Source organism: Calliopsis andreniformis, chromosome 9 (genome assembly GCF_051401765.1).
Source record: "Calliopsis andreniformis isolate RMS-2024a chromosome 9, iyCalAndr_principal, whole genome shotgun sequence".
Lineage (NCBI taxonomy): Eukaryota > Metazoa > Arthropoda > Insecta > Hymenoptera > Andrenidae > Calliopsis > Calliopsis andreniformis.
In genome coordinates, this window is record NC_135070.1 from 1,889,899 (window position 1) to 1,916,218 (window position 26,320).

The 26,320-nt window shown below is 30.4% G+C and overlaps 7 protein-coding genes across 14 annotated transcripts in view; 5 read left to right on the forward strand and 2 right to left on the reverse strand.

The window, feature by feature from the left end:
- Window positions 1–3,913, forward strand: part of LOC143184129 (uncharacterized) — a 24,205-nt gene extending 20,292 nt beyond the window's left edge. For 3 of the 5 annotated variants that reach the window (XM_076386150.1, XM_076386149.1, XM_076386148.1), the window contains exon 3: window positions 2,339–3,913. In XM_076386150.1, the coding sequence (XP_076242265.1) occupies window positions 2,339–2,693 (355 nt within the window). In that variant the 3' untranslated portion in view covers window positions 2,694–3,913. The remainder of the gene's footprint in view (window positions 1–2,338) is intronic. The other 2 variants (XM_076386151.1, XM_076386152.1) reach the window with 2 other exon arrangements.
- Alpha-man-ib (alpha-Mannosidase class I b) overlaps window positions 1–10,479 on the reverse strand; it is a 23,292-nt gene extending 12,813 nt beyond the window's left edge. Inside the window, exons 1-12 of one of the 3 annotated variants that reach the window (XM_076386143.1) lie at window positions 9,873–10,479; window positions 9,592–9,759; window positions 9,350–9,506; window positions 9,088–9,273; window positions 7,910–8,058; window positions 7,648–7,836; window positions 7,347–7,534; window positions 7,117–7,243; window positions 6,869–7,033; window positions 6,642–6,791; window positions 6,304–6,565; window positions 4,350–6,185 (exon numbers count right to left, since the gene is read on the reverse strand). In XM_076386143.1, the coding sequence (XP_076242258.1) occupies window positions 6,347–6,565; window positions 6,642–6,791; window positions 6,869–7,033; window positions 7,117–7,243; window positions 7,347–7,534; window positions 7,648–7,836; window positions 7,910–8,058; window positions 9,088–9,273; window positions 9,350–9,506; window positions 9,592–9,759; window positions 9,873–9,971 (1,797 nt within the window). In that variant the 5' untranslated portion in view covers window positions 9,972–10,479 and the 3' untranslated portion in view covers window positions 4,350–6,185; window positions 6,304–6,346. Of the gene's footprint in view, window positions 1–4,349; window positions 6,566–6,641; window positions 6,792–6,868; window positions 7,034–7,116; window positions 7,244–7,346; window positions 7,535–7,647; window positions 7,837–7,909; window positions 8,059–9,087; window positions 9,274–9,349; window positions 9,507–9,591; window positions 9,760–9,872 lie in introns of those variants that run through there. The other 2 variants (XM_076386144.1, XM_076386142.1) reach the window with 2 other exon arrangements.
- Window positions 10,480–12,269: 1,790 nt separating this feature from the next.
- LOC143183292 (uncharacterized) lies at window positions 12,270–16,833 on the forward strand. The gene is made up of 5 exons (XM_076384817.1): window positions 12,270–15,093; window positions 15,369–15,654; window positions 16,006–16,192; window positions 16,457–16,513; window positions 16,774–16,833. The coding sequence occupies exons 1-5, from the start codon at window positions 12,270–12,272 to the stop codon at window positions 16,831–16,833; spliced, it is 3,414 nt and encodes a 1,137-aa protein (XP_076240932.1).
- LOC143182760 (delta-latroinsectotoxin-Lt1a-like) lies at window positions 15,090–17,268 on the forward strand. Its single transcript, XM_076383968.1, has 2 exons — window positions 15,090–16,513; window positions 16,597–17,268. Exon 2 carries the CDS (start codon window positions 16,848–16,850, stop codon window positions 17,163–17,165), a length of 318 nt encoding a protein of 105 aa, XP_076240083.1. The 5' UTR covers window positions 15,090–16,513; window positions 16,597–16,847; the 3' UTR covers window positions 17,166–17,268.
- LOC143183293 (uncharacterized) lies at window positions 17,165–18,499 on the forward strand. Its single transcript, XM_076384818.1, has 4 exons — window positions 17,165–17,183; window positions 17,272–17,409; window positions 17,469–17,953; window positions 18,018–18,499. The coding sequence occupies exons 1-4, from the start codon at window positions 17,165–17,167 to the stop codon at window positions 18,429–18,431; spliced, it is 1,056 nt and encodes a 351-aa protein (XP_076240933.1). The 3' UTR covers window positions 18,432–18,499.
- A 988-nt stretch (window positions 18,500–19,487) lies between these two features.
- Window positions 19,488–24,324, forward strand: Vps11 (vacuolar protein sorting 11). Of its 2 annotated transcripts, none has more exons than XM_076383957.1 (15): window positions 19,488–19,639; window positions 19,847–20,078; window positions 20,181–20,249; window positions 20,348–20,521; window positions 20,595–20,791; window positions 20,869–21,127; window positions 21,199–21,353; window positions 21,433–21,666; window positions 21,748–22,048; window positions 22,121–22,309; window positions 22,368–22,490; window positions 22,561–22,688; window positions 22,765–22,977; window positions 23,049–23,221; window positions 23,289–24,324. In XM_076383957.1, exons 2-15 carry the CDS (start codon window positions 20,064–20,066, stop codon window positions 24,299–24,301), a joined length of 3,243 nt encoding a protein of 1,080 aa, XP_076240072.1. In that variant the 5' UTR covers window positions 19,488–19,639; window positions 19,847–20,063; the 3' UTR covers window positions 24,302–24,324. The 2 variants fall into 2 exon arrangements, with proteins under 2 accessions (XP_076240072.1, XP_076240073.1); XM_076383958.1 differs by having other exon boundaries at window positions 23,508–24,324.
- A 349-nt stretch (window positions 24,325–24,673) lies between these two features.
- Window positions 24,674–26,309, reverse strand: LOC143182758 (uncharacterized). The gene is made up of 2 exons (XM_076383966.1): window positions 25,216–26,309; window positions 24,674–25,143 (listed from the first exon to the last, which is right to left on the reverse strand). The coding sequence occupies exons 1-2, from the start codon at window positions 26,263–26,265 to the stop codon at window positions 24,853–24,855; spliced, it is 1,341 nt and encodes a 446-aa protein (XP_076240081.1). The 5' UTR covers window positions 26,266–26,309; the 3' UTR covers window positions 24,674–24,852.
- Between the last annotated feature and the right edge of the window lie 11 nt (window positions 26,310–26,320).

Here is a 26,320-nt window from a genome sequence, read left to right on the forward strand (position 1 = left end):
TTTTGTATCTCATACGCTCCTTTACATCAACACTACCACTTTTACAAAAATGATTGATCATTCCTGCGTACTACACACTAACACAATTTCATTAATTTATTAAAGATCCAGTTATTATAATTATTATATAGTTAATTTTAAAATATAATAGTAGATGCTACAAGATAAAATAAAGAATAAACATCAGTTGCTACCAATATGTCTATAAGTACTTTTCCAAACTTATGAAACCTATCAAATGTATGTACTTACTACGTGATGGATAGTTCTTTCTTCCTTAAAATATTGAACAGTTTTGCTGTAAACGAAAATCAGTTTTTATCAGTTTTCTCTTATTTTGAACTGAACTCTCACAAATTATTCATAGTGCGATAGCAAACAGGTCCACTATTTACATTCACAAGTTTTCACTCGTCACCTTCGTCTCTAAAGTCTGCTATCTCGATAGACACAAATTTCACATTTACTTTTCAATTTTGGAATCAAAGATCATTTTATGGCCATGTCATTATACATATCTAAACGTACTTAATATTAGCTATACGATGCAACAGAAAAAATATAGTAATAATAAAAGACATGTATGTCCTTGAAAACTTAAAAAAAATGACTTTGAAAAATATTCTTTGCAATGTATTTGCATATAAAATATTCTTTATATCGTTACAATAGGAAGACGTATTTAGGTGGACTATCTTGTATATTCTGTATAACAATATGAATTCATATTACATAAGTGATCTATTGCAAGACTTGGGCTTAAATAATAAGAATTTAGAAGCATGTTCAGTAAACCAGAATCATATTAGGACAAAATCTATTCAGATAAATATACTTCTGCTGTATCTTAACTTCAATCACTGCCGAAATATATACTTCTGCTGTATCTTAGCTTCAGTCACTGCCGAAATAAATTGTAAATTAATCTTTAAGGTGTATATTATATACACCTTAACATATAGTTATCTTTTCTATATTTTTATCATCTTCTAGGTCATATTAATAATTCCCTAATACTTTGAATATATAGGGTATCTTATATAATTGAAACAAGCTATACATATATCTTTAAATTTAAATGAATAAGAGGTAAGAATGTATAAGACAAAATTGAATGATATGAAATCTTGAATAATCTTATATTAAAGTTGTGCGCCTTTTTACAGATTGCAATATCTGAAAAGTGCAGTTGCATTTTTCTTTAAATAAGACTTTTTATACCATAAAGAAATATGAAATATTGTTCATATGAAAAATATGAACAATTTTATGTTTCTTCATTTTTAGTGTATCCGCAGGGGAATAAAGACTCTTCACTTGTTATAGTAATCACGACTTGTTACTAACAATGAACTTATAGAATTTAGCGTATATATTTCTAAAATTAATAAACGTATTGGAGCGTTTATTTTCCTTGAATACTTAGTCGTCACAGATATCCAAAAAATTCTTCATTACACAATAAACTTTTTTCGATTCCTTCTTCATTTATCATACTCTTAAGACAGCAAAATAATTAAACAAGCCCAATCATTTTTAAACTAATACTACATATTTTCAAGATGATCATTTAATTTTACTTTTATTTTTGACCGTTTTAAAAATACAGTTTTGCCTCATTACTTGAGACGCCTTGATTTGTTTTTCGTTTATCATCTTATCTGCATAACTATAATTGCACTATTATGAGAGGTGTGAGTCATAAATAAAACCGAAACAATTCGATTCGAAAGACACAAGCAACAAATCTACTTTCAGCATAATTATTTTTTAAATGCATTACGATAAAGCGCAAGCAAGTCTGACTTGAGATGAATAACAAACAAGGCCAACTACGTGACGAGCCTGAATAACTGAACAGCAGTTGACCAGATTGACAAAGCGACGTTATAGCTTATATTTAATTCGTAGAAGCTGTTACAGCATTTTTTATCTTTTGTGTATAATGTTACCAGTGTTAAATGATACTGGTATCACCCCGGATCGCTAAGTTTCTTTTGCGTTAATCAAAGAAACATCAAGGCAGCAGTACATTCGTTTGAAACGAATCTTACAACCTGCAACCTTGTTCTATTAATTATTAAACATTAACACATTACTTAACGGTAGATCCTATTATAAAAGGATATTAGTAGGCTTCCGGTAAGTAATGTGTTAATAATTGTTTAAGTATAGAACAATGTATCCAACAGAAAACATTTTTTTGAATTTGTTGAAAAAAGGTTCTTAATATTATATTTACATATGTCATTTGAACAGTCCATTTTTAATTACTTTGTGATTGACATAAATTGTAATAGCCGCGAATGAAAATATTAACCATCTTTTCTTTTTTCAGTGTCATTATGTCCAGCGATTCGCCGCCACCTTTGCAGACATCCTCCATACCTCTGGTTGACTACGACGTACCAGATGAAGCGCGACCTGGTAAAGTCACACCGACCACACCTACGTCTATCGGCCCGATGACGAGCAAATTATTGAATAGTGACAACAGCGATGCTGAGACGATCGAAAACATGGTCCCGATCGCGCAAACGGTTTTGCCGGTTCCCGAGCCTCAGCCGAAAATTGAGAAGAACGGTATCGATTCGGATATGAGGGAGAAAACAGTCACTAGGACCGACGATGACTCTTGCGTCGTCGACTGTATATACTTTACACAGCAGTGCTGCGAATGCATAATAATATAACGGTTCAAAATTGTCTGTCCACACGTACGTGGAATAAACTACAAGTCGTACAATCTCCCGTACTCGTGACAAAATTTGAAACGTCTTCTTGTGAATTTCAATCACATGAACTAAGAACAAAAATACATAGATGCATAGAATATAAATGTTCTTATGAGTTTGTCGTCGTTGATCGAGCCGATCACTCTCAAAGGAAACAGTTGTTGATTTCTATGCTATCTAATGCATTTAATACTGACCGTGATTTCTATATTTAGAAATGCGACAGGGTCTTTAAACAAACTCAAATTAAAAATATTATTATTTTTATGATTATTAATTATTAGATATAACTAAAACGTTGAGAAATTTGTTGCAATTGATATGAAAGCTACTATAGATCATTGGTAGCTTTGAAGTCATTTTCGACCTAGAACAATTTGTTTATCCTTTAGCTAGAATTCGTACGTTAAGCATGACTCGATATTAATATTGCGTAATTGCTAATAAGTAATGATTCTCATTTATTTTTAATACTAGAGTTATCAATACTGCTAGTTGGCTTCAGCTGTTGAATTTCATTCCCATTTTCCTTATTTATAAGTCCGGCTTTTATTTAATCATAGATTCACGGGTTATCCATGCTGCTTAATTTATTAAACAAAATTATGTGATAATAAAATAGCAGAGTTATCGCCGATCACTTAAAGCAGTAAATCTCATTTTATTAAGATTTCTGCATGATTATTTTTCATGCATTCCTACTTTTAGATCGTGATAATACTTTAATTCTTAGGAGCTTATACACATTGTACCAAACAAAGCATTAATTTACATGAAATTTGCTAGTAATGTGCATTAATATTTTATTTCTAGTTAAGAATTGTACGAATCAACGAATTTTTTGTATGTAGGCGCTACGTACTGAAATGCATGCAATCCTTCATGATACTCTTTCATTAAGATTACTAGAAAATTAAGAAAGTACATGAATCCTTATCGAGAAGACTGCTCAAATACTGTCAATTTCTATAAATTTGAGCTTTTGCACTATTGTCAAATACTTTTTATGAAATGAAATCCGTTAAATATAAATTTTATATTCGTAAATAATGTAAAGTCTAATCTCGATTGAGCAATATATATGGAATTAAATGTATATAAAGACTGCGATTTAAATAAGTAAATCTAAAAAAAAGTGATGATATTATACATATTTGCAATTATTATATTTTGAGAATAATTGTGTAAATGAGAATAAATGATAGAATTATAATATTTTCGATACATAATAAATATAGTAAAATATTTTTGCAATAAGATTGTATAAATTAAACACTGCCATGACGTATAAGAAATTGTATCTTTACACAATTTATTTAAAACTTAAAAGTTTTAAAAATGCTTAAATGTGGCCGACTAATAATCTTATACTAACGGCACGCATTTAATTAACTCAATGAATCTGTATTACTAGTTATACTTTTCAGTTCATCATGCTTGTTGAAAGGTGAAATAAACTATAAATTATATAATACAAATAACAGTACAAAATATTTGTATATGAAATGCAAGAGATTCTTGTTACCAATTTTTTCTAATTATATGAAGTATATAAGTGTAAAAACCAGTACAAATACATCTATGCCCCTAAAATATACTTTAAAAATTCTTCGATATGTGTATGGCATACATTTTATTAAAAATACTACAATTAATACAAAAGAGTGAAAAGATGATTTTTTTTAATTTTGGAAACCGATAATTCTTCAGTTTTTGTTTTTATATGTCTAACTATGCATCCAAGAACTTATAAACTGTTCTATTACGAATACACGCAATGTTTGGTAACGGGTGGCACAATTGAAAAGGGTGTGATTCTACATGAAAAAACAAAGTCGAAAACATAGAATAACAAAATTTTATAAGATATATGAGACTTCGTTTTTGAAAAAATCGGCTTCAAATAGTCATTGATTTCGCATGGACTTGGCTATGTCTCAACTTATATAACTGCTTTTTCTGTAAATTATTATTTCATTTCAGGTTTGTATTTGTAAACATTCAAATATAACGAATTGTTTTCTATTAGTCTTAATATCTTACCGTTCCCATTACGAAAAGTCTGTACCTAACAGTCTATCAATATGTCTGCATACAGTAGTCGATAGTATAAAAATTTAAGGATGTAATCTTGTATCTGATATATGTGGCGGAAATATATCTATTATAGCTACTTACTACAGAAACCGATATATCCCCATCGTCGCCATAGTGGTCGTCAACAACAAGTTAGTGTAAAAGACTGAATACTACAAAATGTACTGGAAGATTTTGGAATAAGTACTAGGAATCCTTTTTTGCAGTATAATCATCGTAGTTCAATAGTTTCGTGAATACTATTATAACACTATATCACTTATTTGCTGTAACAATGACACAAGTAAAAAATCATAATTTTTCAAGAAATGAGGCAATAATTTCATTTCACGCTAAGTTTAAAGTTCACACTTAACTTTTTCGTATTAAGAATTCAAAAATAGTTACTTTTTTAGTTATGCCATTATTGCAGCAAGTGAGCAGTATAATACATGCGAACAATTGCATCCTTACCACAAAATGAGAGTATAAGGATTTATGAATCATGATTATATTTCGCGAAAGGCATTTATCGTACGTGAATATCCTGTTTTATTGCATACTTTTAATTACGCCAGTACAATAAACACAAACCTGACACGAAACAATAATTTACAACAAGATCAGTTAAGTCAAGGTATAAACAAATGTTTAAAGTCAATTTTCTTGAGAACTAAGTGCTATATAAAAAATATTGTTTTATGTTTTAGACTTATTTTTTCATGTAGTATCATCCTCTTTTCGGTCATATCACTAGTTACCGAACATCTTGTATAACGTGCAATAGAAAATTTCAACTACGCCAACTAAATATTACACAAACGTGTAAGAATTTTATATATTTATTAATAACTAACAAGAAAATTCAAATGTGACTAGGATCTTCAAAAACGATACAAGTAGATTCTTAAGATGCTGTTAATTTTAAAATTCTTAATCCACTAAATTTAGCAAAAAATTTGTCTGCTTTAATGTACAATTTTCAGGGTCTGATACATAACATATAATCAATATAATTATATGATTTCACATGAATTTGAGATAATATCTTATTGCCGCTAATGAGTCTTAGAAAATATAAGTAGAAATTATCATACACAGCAATAAATAATATCAATTAATCTATTTTACAATATTGTACTCAACAATTTCAACATACTTTTTGAACGTATGATTTACAATATCCTGAGGTATTACAATAATAATCGATTAAAAATATACACACTTTAAATTGAATAGTTAGTAAAAAATTGAGTAGAAATAGATTACTAGCAAATTTATAATTGATGTGCCCTTTTTATTGTTGCAAAATGCATAAAATACTTTTGTGAAGAAATCGTAATGTTCCAAAATTGTTGTTAGAAGACTATTAGCCTAAAGTGAAATAGTATTTTATGTTATAAAGTACATTAATCTGACACTGACATTTTTTATCAGTGGATGATGTTATGATGTCTATAAACTGGCCATAAAAACATATTCAATAACTTACTAATAGTGCAGTTTTATGCATTAAACTTCGTGGTCATGTTGAATTACGATTCGTACATCGGTAATGGATGTCCTTCAGAATTAAACACCCATCTGTCCAAATCTATTAATTGCCTTGTATCATCAAATAATAAGTACAAGTATTTTAACGTTTCAGCGAACCAAAAACTTTCTGTCATATCTTGCTGTCGTGTATTATAAACATCTCGTACATTACCAATACTAGTATAACCTTTCTCAACTTTTGTATAATTTTCAAAAGCCTACGAGAAAATTCCATTAAAACACACACGTCACTGTTCAAATATACGGAAAGAAAAATATTAATTCACTACTTACTTGAAATATTTGCCATCCCCAATCTTGGAATGTTTTATTTCCAGTAAAATACCACATATAAAAAAGGCTTTCAATGAATTCTGGTCTCAGTAAATTGTGTGCATCGGTCATTTTGACATACATATCCATTGAGTTTTCTCTTTCTACACTCTGTATAAAACGTAACATACTTAGTTCACGTCCTGTTATGTTATAATTTTTTCTACAATATTAATTATCCCCATTACCTGGATATTAAAATAAGTTATCTCTGGTGCAAGAAACGTTGGTTGAATCGCATACGTTTGATAACACGTCTTAACAATTTCATTTGCGAGATCCATATGATCAGATGGCAAACCATGATGTACTCCTAAAGCTAAAGTACCGCCTAAGTAACACGTAAGATGATCCTATAAGACAAAGAATTATTTAAGAATATCTTATTCATTAATATGGCGACTCGTTAACAAATTGCTCTGCTTTTATAACTCACCATTTTGGGTTTTATTTCTTTATTTGTTCCAACTAGTTCCGCGATGAAAACGTATTTATTTATTGCTGTTCGTTTTACAAGATGCTTCTGTGTTCCAGAAATACCTAACAAATAATCATCTCGTAAACTGAAAACAATTATAATTAGACACATTATACGTTTTTAATAACGTTTTAATTGAAAGAAAATAATTTGTATGCTCTAATAAACAAAATTCGAAATGTACTAACTAATTAATGGTTTTGCCAGTTTGAAGCCACTGTTTTAATAGATATTCGTAATAACTATCGCCACGTGCACCCAGAGTGATTGTTGCAGATTCTCTAAACAATCCAGTATTAGCATTAATGAAAATGGGTACTAAACCATCATATTTTTCTAACTGATGCACGTGTTCTGAGACTTTAGCTGCTGCTTCCTAGAAAAGTAACGATTACACACTTTTTTTAATAATATAAATAAGTATTATAATATTATAAGTATAAATAATATACAATATTATTATTTAAATTAAATCATATTTGAAACTACCTCATATTTAGGTTCTCCTGTACTACGGCTAAGATCTCGAAACTCTAACTGAATTGAAGTGACTTCACTAGTACTACTGTCAGGACCCCATTTAGGACTGTGCGCAGTTTTAGTACCAAGATTTACGTCAGAGTAAGGAACATTGGATGAAGTAGAAAATGCTGGCATCAAACGTTCTCCTAATTCTGTCTATAATATTACAAAGTTTCATATTTAATTTGCAATATTATTATTGCTTTAAAAATATAAATAAGTAACTCACTGCTTTAGTTAAAAAAATCTTATCACCCGAAAGATGATATGCTGATAAGAGACCACCCAGAACTCTAATTGTAACTTCAAATAAATTAACATCTCTATGCTGGGTGAACACTAGATTTCTATCAACCCATGCCCTAGCTTCTAAAAATTCTGAAAAAGAAAGTATTGCTAATTTATATATTATTATACACAATGTATAATAAATGAACAACGTGTAACAAATATATACATTTATATACAGGATGTTATAGAAATAGGTGGCCAAATATATTCTACGCCTCTGAAGGATGAAAAAAAGGTCATATAAAATAAATATAGATCTGGAGACTTCGTTTTCGAGATATAAATACTTCTGGTTTATCTCAAAACTTTGCATGAGCAGATAACACACATAGAATTACGAGAACTAATAATATCTCTTTCTGATGATGATACCGAGATTGATTAATAGCATGTGAACATTCATACATCTCATAGCACAAGGAAGTTATTTTCAACGATTCCTTTGAGTAAATTACTATTTTTTTAAATATTCAGTTACAAACAAAAAATGTTTATATCTCGAAAACGAAGAGTTTCCAGACCTATGTTTATTTGACTTTTTTTCATTCTTAGGAGGTGTAGAATATGATACCAAAGTTTAGTCACCTATTTCTGTAACACCCTGTATAACTATACAATATTTACAAAGATTATTCGAAAGTATATTCGTTACATCTTATGTTTGAAATATAAGACACAACTTTAGTTATTGGAACAACAAGTAGGAGAGCGAGTTCATTCATCAAAAGCTTATGTCTCAAGGATTACAATGGTCGTGGTCTGGATTATCGCAAACGCAAAGTTCTAGAATTTTACATTATTTTCTTAATTAAACAATCTGTCCGTTGTTATTTTATATTTTTCTTAAAATATTTTAATAGAGTATTTTTAAGCCCAGGTTTATGACATCTTTTTATTTTTACTCGTAAAATATGTTGGGAAAACACTGGGACAGCCTGTATATGTACATATGTATAGGCAGAATGCAATATAATGGTACCAGTATTTTTGTTAAAATTTGGATTATCACTATTATAATTCTTAAGATATAAGTTTTCGATTAAGGTATGACATACCCTTGTGCTCATTATCCTAACAACTAAACTAGAGCCAAATATAAAAAGTTTTTAGTCGTACCATTATTTAAACCCATTATGTACATAGTGTCTAAGGAATCGACTATAGTCAGTCCTAAACCAAACCATTCCTGGTATTTTCTTGATATTGGTCTTACATTATCATGACCCCAAGCATACTCTTTATATCCATCCCACGAATGCTTAAATGCTGCAACTACAGCCTTTTGCCTATTATTCTGTGGACCTAGAAATAGAAATAAACACATAAGTTACTTTAAATAAATAAATATAAAAATTATAATCAATTTGAGCAACTATACCATTAAATTTAAGCGCATTTGGCTTAGGTTGAGGTGGTTCTCCAATTTGATCATCATCCACCTGATTTATTTCTGGCTGAAATTCAGGTTCTTCGATAACCTCTCCATCGCCTTTATGTTCCTGATTTACATTATCTACTACAATGTCTTCTACCGCCTATAAAATTTAATTCTTTCAAAAGATTGTATATGGTAATATTCTTTCATAAATACTAATTTCATTTGTATCATATCCATAGTACCTTTTCATATTTGAGAGTATCTTGTACTACTTCTATATTATTATAGTCACTTTCATCTAAAATTCCATTTTTATTATCGCCAGGTAGCAGGTAAAATACGGCTAATATAATTGTGACAACTATGAAGTAAAGGATATTTCTTTGAAACCTTGACAGTTGGTTCCATTGCTAGAAAACAAGACAGTTTTATTTCATCATACAATGCAAATTGTATAAATGATGGCTTTGTTAAACAAACAAAACATGAAAGAAACACATTTTAAAACACTAAATAAACTTACCCTCCAGAGACTACGTGAAGTTCCTCGTGCAAAAGTTGCACTCTCTTGGATATTTAAACTGATATAATCCGTTTTCCTTTGATCTTTTTGTGAGAACATATTTCGTTAAAGGTTACGTTGTTCTGGCGACTAAAGTAATAACGGTAGCCAGAACACTTCAAGAAACGATAATACCGCTCCTCTGTGTTAATTGTAATAGTCCTCATTTATGCAGTCCAAATGGAACATGTTTGCAAACAGACACAATCATTACTATAAATTGACCGATAGCAGGTTTAGGCCTTTATGAAACCAATGAACCATTCGAATCGCAATATTACCAAAAGCAGACAGTTGCCGCAAAAATGTATTCACCTTACTCGAGTGTAAAGATTTTCTATTCGTACATATGTATGTTTATTATGTTTAATTCAACGAAGTTTTATTAAATAATGCGACCAACAAGCGATTGCATCGCCTGTATTTTACGCTAATTAATCATACAATAATAGTTATTATTTAATTTATTGAACAATTAAAGTTCAGTTAAGATGAATTTCCTGTTCTTTCACAGCAACTGAACACTATTGTTTAGATTTGAAGAAAGATGTGAACAATACGAAGCATTAAAGTATTATCTGTACTTTAATATTTTAATTTAATTTAATTTTAATTTAATGTTAATTTGAATAGAATTTTAATCTATGAATCAAGTAATAGCGGTACTTGTATCTATACTTAAAAAAGATATATATATATATATATTATATGCATATAAATCGTTTTATTTACGTCGTAGTGTAAATAAAGTATGGAAAATAATTTATTTGTTTACAATCATATATTATATATCCTTCGCAAAAGCTCCACAATTCGTTATACAGGGTGTCCCATATGTAACGGAAATTACATGGTGTAATAAGAATTAACATGTTTTATTACACACCATGGGAGCTATGTAACTAATTTTTAAAATCCTTATAGATAGAAAAATATGTCATAAATTAGAGTTAAACAGTTTAAAATAGAGCATGGTTTCATATTAATTTTATGCATTTATATGCATTAATGCATTTAAACAGTTTCATTACCTCTGTTTTTTATATCGTAGCCCATACTTTCAAATACGCTAAAATCGTTGAATTTTTTCTTTTTTCTACAAGAAACTATGAAGGGACTTATTATTATATAATTGTCTTTTGTAATAGAATTGTATTTCTTGTTAAGAAATCTTTTGGGATTCAAAGCGATTTAAATATAAAAAAAATGTTTAATTAATCATCAATTTTTGTTAGAATTTTTACTAATCAAAACCGATTGGATAGTTCTTTGTAAATCAGAATGTATGAACGAATGTATGAAAAAGTAAAACATTAAAAAATCACGGAAAAAGGAAGTTACTAGATCTTTGTTTCATATTTTTATTTATAAAATTTGTTGTTTATTGACCTAATTGTTGCTTATTAAGGGTTGAGTAATTAATTCTAAGCAAAGATCAATTTTTTGGTAACCTCAGTAGATCGTTTTGTGCATTATTTTAGAAGTTTAGTGATATTGAATGACCGGTGCCCACCCATAGAAGTTCCTAGATGCCCAAAAAAGTTTTTAAAAAATATCTTGGAAACTAAAAGTGAGCAATTAAATGTAATTAATCAGCAATTATGGGCAATTAAAGAGCATTTTTTGACCTATGTTTTATTAAAATTGGTTGCTAGTGTGAGCCAAAGAGGATTAGATCTAATTCTCTTTGGTGTGAACTAACTTCATGTTACGAAAAAAGTATGTACATACATAGGTTGTGAAAATAAAAGCACAAAATTGTTGCAACAAAGCTATACAAATTAGTTCGTATATAAATGTGGTTAAAATAGGTTAAAATAGCTAGTTTTGTGATACAGTGAAATTGCTATAAATAAAAGTTCACGCGAATCCACCGGTAGACCAACGTACTCCAAAACAAAATGTTCTCACAGACGGTATTTTCAAATCAATTCTATTAATTTCTTAGTAACATATAATACTAAGTTAACATTAGTTTATATGAGAATAGTAAAAAGAAATCAGGGTAAACTTATGGCAAAAATATTATTAAAAATCTTTTTGATAAACATGGACTGGCTTAAAGAAATATAAATCAAGTGACTGAGTTAAAATTTGGACTTACAAAAATATAAAACAAATTTATAACTTTAAACCTAATACTAATAAGCTATTGACAGCATAAAGTTATTGGATTATGCTCAACGCTAATTTATAGTTATAATTACAATCCTTTAACATATTGTATCTAATATTCTAGGCTCACACAGTGAGTTATCAAAAATAACATCTAGTTTTTGTAATATCATGCAATAAAGTGATAATGAGAACAAGAGGTAATTTTTATGTTAGGCAAAAAGCCTTCTAAACCATTACGAGATGCTAGAACTACCCCATTCTACACAAAGTAGTTCTTCAAGGAGTTCAGCCAAGGAAAGTCCTGAAGCTGGTCTTAGCTCTAGAAAACGGAGGCGTTCTCTTATAGATGAAGGTGAGACAGTATCGAAGAGGCTGCACAATGAAGAAGCAAAATTTGCTAAAAGTGTTGCTGGTAGAGAAGGGACACCTAGGTTTAATCGATTCTTAAATTTTTTAATTGAAGAAAAAGGAAAAAAATGTCTAGAGGTTCTGAAAAAAGAAGGAGTAAATATAACTAATATGTCCAGTATTTTAAGTAGAACAGGATCTAATGCTCCCCAAGCTTTTAAAGACTTATATAACCTTTGGTTTGATGCAGAAGGAAATAAAACTCAATATTTAAAAACTCTAGAGAAAGAAGGAATAAATCTATCTAATATGTCCAGTGTTTTAAGTAGAGCAGGAGCTAATGCCGAAAACGCTTTTAAAGACTTATATGACCTTTGGTTTGATGAACAAGGAAATAAAACACAATATTTAAAAACTCTAGAAAAAGAGGGAATAAATCTACCTAATATATCCAGTATTTTGCATGGAGTAGGAGCTAAGGCTAAAGTTGCTTTTATAGAATTATATAATCTTTGGTTTGATGCAGAAGGAAATAAAACAAAATATTTAAAAACTCTAGAAAAAGAAGGGATAAATCTAGCTAATGTGTCCAGTATGTTAAGTGGGGCAGGAGCTAAGACTGCAAAAACTTTTAAAGATTTGTATGATCTTTGGTTTGATGCAGAAGGAAACAAAAAACAATATTTAAAAACTTTAGAAAAAGAAGAGATAAATCTACCTAATATGTCCAGTATGTTAAGTGGAGCAGGATCTAGTGCTGCAAAAGCTTTTAAAGATTTATATGGTCTTTGGTTTGATGCAGAAGGAAACAAAAAACAATATTTAAAAACTCTAGAAAAAGAAGGAATAAATCTAGTTAATATATCAAGTATTTTAGGTAGGGCAGGAGCTAATGCCGCAAAAGCTTTTAAAGACTTATATGACCTTTGGTTTGATGAGCAAGGAAGAAAAACACAATATTTAAAAACTCTAGAAAAAGAAGAGATAAGTCTAGCTAATATGTCCAGTGCTTTGAGTGGAGCAGGAGCTAAGTCTGCAAAAGCTTTTAAAGACTTATATGGTCTTTGGTTTGATGCAGAAGGAAACAAAAAACAGTATTTAAAAATTCTAGAAAAAGAAGAGATAAGTCTAGCTAATATGTCCAGTATTTTAAGCGGAGCAGGAGCTAATGCCACAAAAGCTTTTAAAGACTTATATGATCTTTGGTTTGATGAGCAAGGAAAAAAAACACAATATTTGAAAACTCTAGAAAAAGAAGAAATAAATCTAGCTAACATGTCCAGTATTTTAAATGGAGCAGGAGTTAATGCTACAAAAGCCTTTAAAGACTTATATGACCTTTGGTTTGATGAGCAAGGAAAGAAAACACAATATTTAAAAACTTTAGAAAAAGAAGGAATAAGTCTAGCAAATATGTCCAGTATTTTAAGTGGGGCAGGAGCTAAGGCTGCAAAAACGTTTAAAGACTTATATGATCTTTGGTTTGATGCAGAAGGAAACAAAAGGCAATATTTAAAAATTTTAGAAAGAGAAGGGATAAATCTACCTAATATGTCCAGTATGTTAAGTGGTGCAGGATCTAATGCTGCAAAAGCTTTTAAAGACTTATATGATCTTTGGTTTGATGCAGAAGGAGAGAAAAGACAGTATTTAAAAACTCTAGAAAAAGAAGGAATAAATCTGACTAATATATCCAGTATTTTACATGGAGCAGGCGCTAAAGCTGTAAAAGCTTTTAAAGACTTATATAGTACTTTTTTTGATGAGCAAGGAAATAAAAAACAGCATTTAAAGCATTTTGTTAAGAAACAAGGTTTTACAATACATAACTTATCAGGTATATTAAGTGGATCAGGAGCCAATGCTCGATATGCTTTTAAAAAGTTGTATAGTGTCTGTTTTAACGACAAAGGGAAAAGAACAAAACTTTTAGATGATTTCTATAATGCAGGTTTTGAACCAGGTAACTTATCCTGTATGTTATGTGGAGCAGGAGTTCATGCTTCTTCTATTTTAAATAGATTGCATAGTGTTTGTTTTGATGATCAAGGAGGAAGAACAGAGCTTTTAAATGACTTCTATAATGCAGGTTTTAGGTCAGGTGATTTATGCAATATATTGAGTGGAGTAGCAGGTAGTCTAGCAGAATTCCACGATTTTTGTTTTATAAGAGAAACAAAAAAATATTTGTGCCATTTTTTAGATGAGAAAGGTTTCACGCCAAGTAATTTATGTAGTATATTACATGGAGCAAGAGGTAATATTTATTCTGCTTTACGAGATTTTCATAATGTTTGTTTTGATGAGATAGGAAATAAAACACAGCTTTTAGACGATTTCTATAGGGCAGGTTTTACAATGAGTAATTTATCCAAAATATTATCCATGGCAGGAAATAATGCCTCTTCTATTTTAGTAAATTTTTATAAATCTTGTTTTAATAAAGAAAATTATTTAAATCACTTTTTAGCTGAGAAAGAACTCTTTATACCAAAAAATTTATCTAAGATATTAGATAGAGTAGGACTTAATATTTGTTCTACTTTTGAAAAACTGCATAATCTTTGTTTTGATAAAGAAGGAAACAAAACAAATTATTTAAATAATCTTATCGAAAATAACCAGACGAATAAAATACTTAATATATTATATAAAAAAGTTAAAAAAGTTCCTTCTACCTTGTTAGATGATACATTACTGCAACAACAAAATATTAGTAGGATAGAGAAAACAAAATAGAAAAATATAGATGATCTTAGACCAATCCATTCCAAGACAAACGCTTTTGACAACAGCTGGTTTTAGTTGCTGAAAACGATTATGTTGTTTAAATACTTAACTACATCTATTACTAAATTGATAGTGGCTTACTAAAAATAAAATCTCAAAATATACGTAAAAATTACCTGCAGTATTAGTTTTACATATCATCATATGATAAACTCGATGTAGTTAGGTCTTTATGTAAAATAAATGGGGATTTTGTGCTAGAGGTAGAACATTCAACAAGTTATCTGAAAAAAGGGAGCACTAATTCGAAAGTAACTAGGCTGTTAAACAAAGTACAATACGCAAAACAAGTTAAGAAAATTTCTAAACTTAAACCTTATCGTATGTCTGATTCCTCGTTGAGTCATCAACATGATACTGCTAAAAGAAGTGACTTAAGTGATCGAACTCATCTTATAAGAGAAGGACCTAATGTTAATGCGAAAAATAGTAATGGTAGAACACCTTTGTATTTCGTTGATAAATATGGTCACTTAAGTGTAGTAGAGTAATAAATGAAGAAAAGATTGATGTTAGTGCAAAAGATGATAAAGGAGAAATTCCTCTATATTATGCTGTTAAGTATGATAACTTAGATATAGCAAAATATCTTGTAGAAAGATTTAATATTGAAAATGGCTATACTCTCTTGCACTGGGGTGCTAAAAATGGAAACTTAAAATAATGAAGTATCTTGTACATGAAAAAAAGATAGATATAAATATTAGGAATGAAAAGTGCAATACTCCTTTACACTTGGCTACTGAAAAGGGCAATTTGAGTATAATAATTTACCTTATAGGTGAAAGAAATAAAAATAAAAATCAAAGAATTTTGAGAAAATTTTTTATGCTTTAAGTAAAAACTATACTGCTATTGAAATGGATAGAAACTTTGCTGCAATGAAAGCAGTGTATGAAATAGCTCATCAAACTCTATGTGAAATAGAAGAAACAAGTTATGAAATGCATACAGGATTTCAACGTGTCCTTGATAGTATAAATGAATTAAAAGTTGAGGACAAAATATCAAAAGTTGCTACTTTTGTGAGTGATTTTTTTACAAATGATATTCATACTGTAAATAAGCTCCCTTGAAAAGATCAAGGGCTTACTATTCCTAATCCTGACCATGAAGGAGTTAGTGACGAGAATAATGCAAGATTTGCTGCATTTCACACAGTGTATTATGGAATGCAAATTTATGTTTCAATAGTGTTTTTTGTGATTGAACAATATTCTTACCTTGCTGATGATTATTATCATACAGGTGAAATAGAAATATATAATGAATTTTATAGTTTGCTTCAGGCAGCATTTGATGCTTGTAAAGGATTACTTTCAAACAATGGTGGTATAATCAAAAAGGTAAGTGATATACTAACCACAATACAAAATTTACCCTTAGTTAGAAGTGAAAGAAAAGATATATTTGAACTTCTGCTGGACAGAATTGTATCTCTCAGACAAGTTAAGGACAAGCTTGAAATGAATTTCAAAATGGAAAGATGGTGTGAAAGTAAGCTACGCAGTGCAGTATAGATATAACAGCACTTACTCACAAGTGAGTGAGTGGTCCAATTCTGTTGAAGTAAATGGAAAAGCAAATCTATTTCTTACAATACTAGCAGCAGGAGAAGAAGGAAGGAAAAGACTCATTTCTAGGAAATTTGATGATGGCAAGGTAGAACTAGTCGGGGTAATGAAAGAAAAAGATGAAACAAGCTTTAGAGACATCAGCAGGGATATATCTGATGCTGCATTAAGTTCAGATGAAGATAGAACCAGAGATGAAATTAAGGTTTTGCTGAGCAATGGTACTAATATAAATGAAACTTTTGATAATGAGAGGAAAGCAATTCATATTTCTGCACAAAGTAATAACTTTAATATTATGTTAGAGCTTTTAAGTTTAAAAGGAACTGATATCAATGTACAGGATGCAAATGGTTATACACCGATTTATATAGCTACTGAAGCTGGATATGTAGATTTTATTTTCAAGTTGTTGAAACTTTAATGCTAAGTAATAAAACTGGTATAAATGTAAAAGACAAAGATGATTTTACTCCTCTCCATAACGCTACATTCAGTGATTCTTCTACTATTTGTGCTTTATTAAATAGCAATAATATTTGACGTTAACGCAAAATCTGAGGAAGGTTTGACACTTTTGCATCTGGCAGTAATCAATAAGAGACATGCTGATGCAGCTAAAGTTCTACTAGAAAGTAACAGAGCTGACGTAAATGCTGAAACTAAAGGTAATTTGACAGCTCTCCACTTTGCAGCATCAATAGGCAATCTAGAAGTAGCTAAACTTTTAACGTAAACGCAAAATCAGCCAATAATTTTACGCCACTTCATTTTGTTACTTCACTTAAAAAAGACGATATTGCTTTAAAATTATTGAATGCACAAAGAATTGAAATAAATGCAAAAGAAAAAGGTGGTATTACACTATTACATATTGCAACAGTAGCAGGGCAGAAAAATGTAACCTCAACTCTGCTAGAAAAAGGAGTACCAACAGAAGAAAAAACTAAAGATGGTTTAACAGCTCTGCACTCTACTGCAACGTACAAGTATGAAATTATTCCTATTTTGCTTGACAATGGAGCAAATATAGAAGCAGTGACAGTTAATGGTTCAACATCTTTGCATTTGGCTTCTTTTGCTAGAAATAAGAACGCAATCTCAACTTTGTTAGATATGGGTGCAGATACTAGAAAATATGATAACGAAGGTCAAATGCCTATCCATTTGGCAGTTTTAAAAGGTAAAAAACAGAAACTGTGGAGATATTGGTAAAACATGGATCTTGCTCTTGTTAATATAACCAATAAGAATGGAGAATATCCTCTCCATTTAGCTTAATGTTAAAGATAAAAATTATTATACCCCATTACATTACACTGCTAGATATGGCCAATTAGATGTCATGCAATATCTTATAAATGTAAAAAATGTTGATTTTAATGTGAAGGGTGTTGATGGTAAAAGCTCTCAGCATTTGGTCACTGTAGGTGGTCACTTAGATATAGTTAAATACTTTGTTGATAATAAGGGTGTTGATGTAAATATGAAAGATAATGATGGCAAAACTTTTTTACATTTGGCTGCTGAAAACGGCAAATTGAACATAGTAGAATACCTTAATAATAAAAAAAACGTTGGTATTTATGTAAAGGATTATAACGGTAACTGTCCTTTGCACTTAGCTGCTAAAAACGATAAGTTAGATATATTAAAGTATTTTATAGATAAGAAAACATGCTCAAATTAACATAAGAGGCTATAGTGGAAAACATCTTTTGCACTTTGTTGCAGAAAATGGTAGTTTGGATGTGGTTACATATCTTGTAGATAAAAAAATTTGAGGGACAATTATGACAATATTCCATTGCACTTAGCTGTTTAGAATGATGCAACTGCGTTAAGTTGGCAGTACATTCAAGTTTACAATTTTACACCCTTCCAAAGAATTGTTATCTCATTACAGAATGGCTTAAATAATTGTTCTTTTCTTGCCCTTCATTGCTCTATAATTAATTTTAATTGCTCACTTGTTGATTGCTCAATTGTTTAAGCCACCATTTATTGAATTACAACAAGTTTTATGCGTCGGTGTAACCTAGCAGACTGCATGCACGATTAGTCACGTCGGTGAGAATAGCATGATGATTTTTTAACAGATGTTTCGAAAACTACGAGAGCAGTTTTCAATTAAAGAGCAATCGCCTGAATCACTGCGCAATATGGTAGAGCAAGTTTTTGAGTTTTCATGTAGATGCGAACGTATAATCTGTATTAAAATTACTGGAGATATCTGCATGCGCGCCTGAAAGTTACTAGACTTCTGTTTCATACTTTTATTTATAAAATTTGTTGTTTATTGACCTAATTGTAGCTTATTAAGGATTGGGCAATTAATTCTAAGCAAAGAGCAATTTTTTGGTAATCTTAGTAGATCGGTTTGTGCAGTATTTTAGAAGTTTTGTGATATTGAATGTTTGAATGTTTGTTGCCAATTCACAAAAACTAGATTGTCAAAAAAAGTTTTTTGGAAATATCTCGAAGACTAAAAGTGAACAATTAAAAGCAATTAATGAGCAATTATGGACAATTAAAGAGCAATTTTTTACCTATGTTTTATTAAAATCGGTTACTACTCTGAGCAAACTTCACATGATTTGGAGTTGATAATTGAAATGAACAGCTGGAAATGAGCAATTCCCTAGAATCGACTTATATGAAAAGGTAGTAGTAAAATAGTGACATTTTAGTGAAATCAACACGCTATTTTGAAATTCGGAACGCATTTGCGGCACTTTCAGCGGTATCAGCTAATTTCGGACTGCACCCAAAAAAGCTAAAAAGTAAAATTAAAGCATAATTAAGAAAGCAGAAGTAAAAGTAGTGCATTAGCATTTGAACTTTCGATGAAATAATTATATTCAATAACTGATCGTATTTGGCTTCTAATAACGCAAAGTACGTGAGATAAGTGCAAATGACAGTTATGTACCTTGTAATGAACAGGCTCTGGGTTCTCTAACCTTATACAGAAAAAACGTTTTTTCTGTCTTAAATATTTAAATTGCATGCAATATTAATACTGATTCATGCATTTGAATTTTTTTCTTTGGGTGTTGTTACGGGTTATATACTTATTGTAGATAATATAAAATGTACTTTTAGTGTCAATACGGCAAATTGCAGACTACTCTATCACGCATGCGTAAAACTTGAGATATGTCATAATCAGCTGATCAGATACAGATGAAATGGCGAGTATACGGCTGATTAATTTCGTTGTCAAATAACTGTCAAAGAAAGACAGAACGGACTCATTGTTTGTTCACAATATTGGCAATATTCTGGCAAATGTATACATAAATAATTGCGATACACCATCATGGCATTTCTCGAGGTTAGTTGACATTCCGTTTAAACAGTTAACGTTAATGTTGTATATACATTGCACACATAACCTCGTTTACGAGATGCTGATAATGGAACGTTTATTTTATAGTGGAGGCGCTTCAATTTTTTCGACCTTAAGAAAGAGGTGGATGAAGGAACAGTAACCAAGGCCCTTGGAGTGAGTTTCTTTCAATTCAAATTTAATTTTTTAAAGTTTGATGTTCAATTTAGGTTAAGTTACTGTTTTCTATGTGTATTGTACATTCTGTTGAACAGGATGCTCAAGTGACAGCAGCTACAAGCGGTAATGGTAACTTAGTTTTTGGAGACAACATGGGCAATGTGCATTTAGTGAACAGAACATACAATGTATCTACTTTTCGTGCATATGAAATCACATTGACATTAGCTCAACAAGTCCAACATTCCACATTTCTGTTTACCATTGGTGTTAGTATAATTAGAGACTTACTTAACCATGACAAATGTAATTGTTATCTTCATAGGAAATACATTTGTTTAGGAAGACGAACTAGGTTGTAATCCTACAATAAAAGTTTGGAACTTAGCTAAGCCAGACAAACAGGGCAATCCTACATGCGTTCGTATAAGTAGAGTTATACCTAGTTTTAAAGCGGTCCCTGCAACTGCTTTATGTGTACATAGTAGTCTTACATTAATGGCAGTTGGTTTTGGAGATGGGTCTATCATGCTTTATAGGTAAAAATACATTAGGCATAATTCTGTTAAAATTTGCTATGATGCAGCATGTTTAACAAAAGATTTTCTATTTTTAGGGGTGACTTAACTAGAGAAAGAAAGAATAAAATAAAGGTACTGAAAGGTACTAATGCTTCCATTACCGGTTTAGCAATAAAATCTACAGGCAGACAGAATCATTTATTTGTTGCTACTACAAACAGTGTGTTTTTATATAATATTACTGTTAAAGATAAAGAATTTAAATCTCCTTTGGATACTATGGGTTGTGCTAGAAAGTGCAGTGTCCTTACTGAATCCATGCAAGATAGTCACTTCATGATTGGCTGCGATGATGTAATAATCTTAAATATAATCCTGGAATAGCACATAAATATCTTTTTGTTGATACATTTGTTTTACATTAGGCAATTTATTGTTATACACCAGATGGTAGAGGTCCTTGCTACGCAGTAGAAGGTCAAAAAATAATGTTGGAATGGTTTAGAAGTTATTTAGTAATTATAGCAAAAGAAGCTGCTAATGTTCCAAGAAAAACGACTACAATTTCTGCGAAACCAATGTAAGAATTTCATACAAAATCATTATCATTATCTTAACATGTAAGGGAAATTCTATGAATAAATTATATTTATTTGTAGTACTATAGAACCAATACCTCCAGGAGTTGATAAACATATGATCACAGTACTAGACATACAAAACAAATTTATTGTCTTCTTTGCATCGATGTTGACCGTGCAGGCAGTATTGTCTGAATGGGGTGGATTTTTTATACTCAGCGGTGACAATAAGCTGTATCACTTGGATGAAAAAGATTTACAATCAAAATTAACATTACTGTTTAAAAAGAATTTATATGATGTATCTATAAGGTAGGTAATTTGGATAATTCAAAATTAGTTACTATAAAAAAGAGTACGTTATTTCAATATTTAATGCAATATTGCTTTTAGAATAGCCAAAAATCAACAGTACGATGCTGAAGGTCTCGTTGATCTATTTCGACAATACGGGGATCATTTATATGCAAAAGGAGATCACAGTGGTGCGATCGAACAATACATAAAAACAATTGGCAAATTAGACCCATCATACGTAATTAGAAAATTTCTGGATTCTCAACATATCGATAATTTAACAACATATTTGCAAGCGTTACATAAAAATGGTCAGGCGACAGAAGATCATACTACTTTATTATTAAACTGTTACACGAAACTGAATCATACGGATAAGTTGAAAGAATTCATAATGGTAAAGAATCACTAACGCTAAAAAGGAATTTCTCTATTTTTGCAGCACACTAATTTTATATACTAATTTTAGACGAAAGATAGAGAAGTTGATTTTGATGTTGAAATTGCAATAAAAGTTTGTCGTCAAGCATCACCAGAAGATGCCTTGCTTCTCGCTCAAAAACATGGTTTACACGAGTGGTATCTTCGCATTCAAATAGAAGACAAACATGAATATAAAAAAGCACTGGAATATATGGCGACTTTGGAATTTGAGGAGGTAAGTTTATATCTTCTTCAAATTCATTAGATACGTTTAATTCAAAATAATATTCTAGGCGGAGCCAAACATGAAGAAATACGGTAATATTTTGATAGAAAATGTGCCAAATGAAACTATGCAATTTTTAAAAACTTTATGCACTAATTATAGACCTTCCAATAAGCCACTTGTAGACCAGGTAAAAACAAATAAATAATAGAAAACATATTTGTGTAATAGAAATAATTTGAATAATGTTCTTCATCTAGGAAACATTGGATGGTACCGTGGTTCAAAATATCGATAAAGCTAATCCTGAAGATTTTATTCATTTGTTTCTGAACAATTCAGAACGACTAGTGGAATTTTTAGAACATTTAGTAAAAACTGATACTAAGTTAGTATGTTATATTGAGTACTCAAACAATATGCTGTATTCTGTATTTCACAATTCAAATTATATGTTGATATAGGTGGAGTACTTTAGTTTATAACACATTGGTAGAACATTACCTTCATGTATGGTCAGCACTAGATAACGATGTAGCTAAAGTACAATATGAACAGAAAATTATGCGACTTTTACAAAGTTCTGAAGCGTGTTTTGATAAAGATCAAATACTAATTCTGTGTCATCAGCATAATTTTAGACGTGGTCTACTTTTCCTTTACGAAGAAAGAAAATTGTATGTAGATAATTCAATAATTAATTGTCTTTTGTTTAGACAACTTATTTTATAAGCAACATTGTTAACAGATACCAGGAAATATTACAGTTTCATTTAAGAGAAGGTGACAGTGAGCAAGTATTAGCAGCTTGCAAACGATTTGGTCATCAAGATCCAAATTTATGGATTCAAGCTTTATGGAGTGTTGCCAGAAACAAAGAAGCTCCCACTAAACTTCTTGCAGACATACTCACTTATATAGGTATGTTTAAAATCTAATTTTATTTTTTCTTTTAATCGTATTGCTGAAAAAAATATATTATTCGTAGCACAAGAGAGACTGCTTTCACCTTTAATGGTCATTGATGCAATATCCACGTCACTTTCTTGTACCTTGGGAGATGTTAAAACTTATTTAAATAGTGTATTGCGAACAGAACACGAACGAACTCAAGCTGATATTGAACTAATTGAAAAATATCGATCAGATACATTAAAAATACGAGAACAAATAGAATCCATTAAGAACAGTACGATCATTTTTCAAGGATCCCGTTGCAGTGCTTGTCACCATCAACTTGAGCTACCATCAGTACATTTCATGTGTCAACATTCGTATCATCAACACTGCTTCGAACGGTATTCTGAGAATGAAAACGAATGTCCAGCATGTTTGCCAAATAACAAAAAGCTATTGGACATCATAAGAGCACAAGAACAATCGAAAGATCTTCATGAGACATTTCATAGTTTACTTGACCGAGCAGAAGATCCATTTTCATTGGTTGCTGATTATTTTGGCCGTGGTGTTTTTAAAAAATTAATGGTAATCACCGACACGGATAAGTTATTGTCAACAGCGGCGATGAAATTCGAAGAACCAAAAATTAATTATGGACCAGGAGCAGAAGCCAGGATTAGATTAACAGAAGGGAAAAATTCAACATTAGGAAAATCCGAAACGCGTAGACCTCATGATAATTTTCCTGCAACAGCGGACGATCGTTTACGATCTTTTGCAAAATCAGATGTGTATTCCTCGTCAATGGAAGCAAATATTTCTAATACTGGCAGTGGTATATCTACCCCTCGTGGAAACTCGAGTAAAGCTTCACCCGTGCCTATAAGAGAAGCTCGCATTTTAAACAGTTCTACACCGAAATCGTCCCCAATCCAAAAAACTTTTGTGCCTCCAAAAACACCGATTGTGCCAACTAATCCATTCGAAACGGATGATTACGATGAATCAAAAAATCCATTTTCAGGGGATAAAGATGACGACGATGTTGACGATGACGATGACGATGATTATAATAAGAACTTCAATCCTTTTCATCAATAAATTGCATTTCTTATGTCCAAGTATTCTAATTATCAATTTCATGAATAAACAGTAAGTGAATTATTACAATTACACAGACCAAAAATTGCTAAAGCTTGTAAAAAAAGATATCATAAATGTTATTATACGCACCGGAATGTAAATTAATTCAACAAATCAATATTTATCTAAGATTTAGCTTACTGCTCTTTTTCTAAATGGATTACAAATTTTATATTCTTTCCACTTCATATAAACTTTACTCAGTAATTGCATCAATTCATACTTTGTATGGTTTTACGTAAGATGCAGTAAAACCTATCAATCAATAATAGACCGCATAACACACAGGACATGTGTATGTATATTAAACAATTTATTGTATATATTGATTCATATTATATTTTAAATTCGAATATATAATCTACAGAATATTTATTAGGATAATTTGTCTGATGATTTATTATCATAAAATATACATTACATTTTATAAAAAGGTACATTTACCAAAATAAGTGTTTCATGAATAGAAATTAATAAATAACTTATGTATAAACTAAAGTATAATGCTACTATACATGATCCAAAACATATTTCCATTCAAATATCTTGTCACTTATCCTAAAAGCATTCCAAGTGTCTGCAATTTCTGGAATTCTTGGTTTAATAGAAACAAATGTGCAGTACTCCTCAGGGAATTCAGGTGTAAAAAAGTCAGAAAGTACTGGTACAGCATCCCTCTGACGTGACTCTGGATCTTTACTACGAGTCAATCTATTTGGTAATTGTTTTTCATCTATCGACAAGTCCACCAAATTTTTATAAATGGCTTCATCCAGAGGAAAATCCAAGGCATTGGAAATCTAAACAGAAAAAAGAATACTAAATAGAAATTCTTAGATGTACTTTATAAGCATCATTTTTTCTTATAATACCTTTCCATTTATAACGTTTTTGTAGGTAGCTGGTAGATGCTCAATATCTGTCACATCTTTTTGTTTCTTCATTTCATTTAATTTATTGATTGTACACATAATTGAATTATATTCCGGCCGAGCTAATTTTTCTGCAGTGGTGCATGCTTTTACATGAATATTTTTATCAATGTCAGGAACATTACAATCTTCTCGCTTACGTGATACACCTGGGCCAATGTAGGGTTTTATTTTATGACCAATTATATCACGTATCACAGTCTTTTTAATCAAAGGAGTCTTTACCTTTGATGTAGTTTTATTATACTTGTAACATGGCATAACATCAGCACTATTAGATTTTGAATTAACTTTTTTTGACAAAACTGAAACAGATGATTTAGATGTAACATTTGCTATCTTTGGTTTAGTAATAATTAAAGAAGATTTGGTTTTATGATATGATAGTTTTGGATCTGAACTTGTTTTAATTGTACTTTTAACATCCTTTTTATTAGTTAAAGTTTCATTTTCTTTTCCTTTTTTGACTTTCACAGAATATTTCTTTGAAATATTAGCTTTGACAGTATTCTGTGATTTAAGTACTTTGCCTAAAGTTTTAGTTTTTACTGAAGATGCAGAAGGATTAATTATATCATCATTTATAGGTTTTTCAGAAATTTTAATTGCATCAGTTTTCTTTGGATTTTCTTCGCTATTTTCAATATTACTACTGTTAATTATTGGTTTCTCATTTTCTGTTTCATCAGATTTTTCAAATGTTTCAACTTTGCAAGAAGGAAATGCATTACTACAAAGTGTTAATAATTCACTTTCTTGAGCATTATTAATTTTTAAATCATTATTTTCTTGATTGGTAGTTTCTGCATTTACTGTTATTAGTTTAACAGGCTTATCTAAAGTTACAATACTTCTAATTCTCGGTTTATTTGCCGGGACAGTATTTCTCAGACCTGTTTTATTTTTTAATTCATTTATTTTTGATTCGTCTGTGTCGGCTTGACAAAATCTAACTTTCGGTCTCACAAAGAATTTTCCATCTTTAGACATGACGGGATAATGCGAACGAAATTTAAAAGTACAAAATTCGTGACACTGCCCGTAT

Coding starts and splice junctions, on each gene's coding strand:
- LOC143183292 (XM_076384817.1), top strand. CDS start 12,270: ATGCTAGAACTACCCCATTCTACACAAAGTAGTTCTTCAAGGAGTTCA. Junction 15,094..15,368: donor ACTGCAACAACAAAATATTA/GTAGGATAGAGA, acceptor ATTTTGTGCTAG/AGGTAGAACATTCAACAAGT. Junction 15,655..16,005: donor GGTCACTTAAGTGTAGTAGA/GTAATAAATGAA, acceptor TTATGCTTTAAG/TAAAAACTATACTGCTATTG.
- LOC143182760 (XM_076383968.1), top strand. CDS start 16,848: ATGAAAGAAAAAGATGAAACAAGCTTTAGAGACATCAGCAGGGATATA.
- LOC143183293 (XM_076384818.1), top strand. Junction 17,410..17,468: donor CGTAAATGCTGAAACTAAAG/GTAATTTGACAG, acceptor GTAGCTAAACTT/TTAACGTAAACGCAAAATCA. Junction 17,954..18,017: donor AGAAACTGTGGAGATATTGG/TAAAACATGGAT, acceptor CTCTCCATTTAG/CTTAATGTTAAAGATAAAAA.
- Vps11 (XM_076383957.1), top strand. Junction 20,250..20,347: donor CAGTAACCAAGGCCCTTGGA/GTGAGTTTCTTT, acceptor TCTGTTGAACAG/GATGCTCAAGTGACAGCAGC. Junction 21,667..21,747: donor TTATATGATGTATCTATAAG/GTAGGTAATTTG, acceptor TATTGCTTTTAG/AATAGCCAAAAATCAACAGT.
- LOC143182758 (XM_076383966.1), bottom strand. CDS start 26,265: ATGTCTAAAGATGGAAAATTCTTTGTGAGACCGAAAGTTAGATTTTGT. Junction 25,144..25,215: donor AAAACGTTATAAATGGAAAG/GTATTATAAGAA, acceptor TTTTCTGTTTAG/ATTTCCAATGCCTTGGATTT.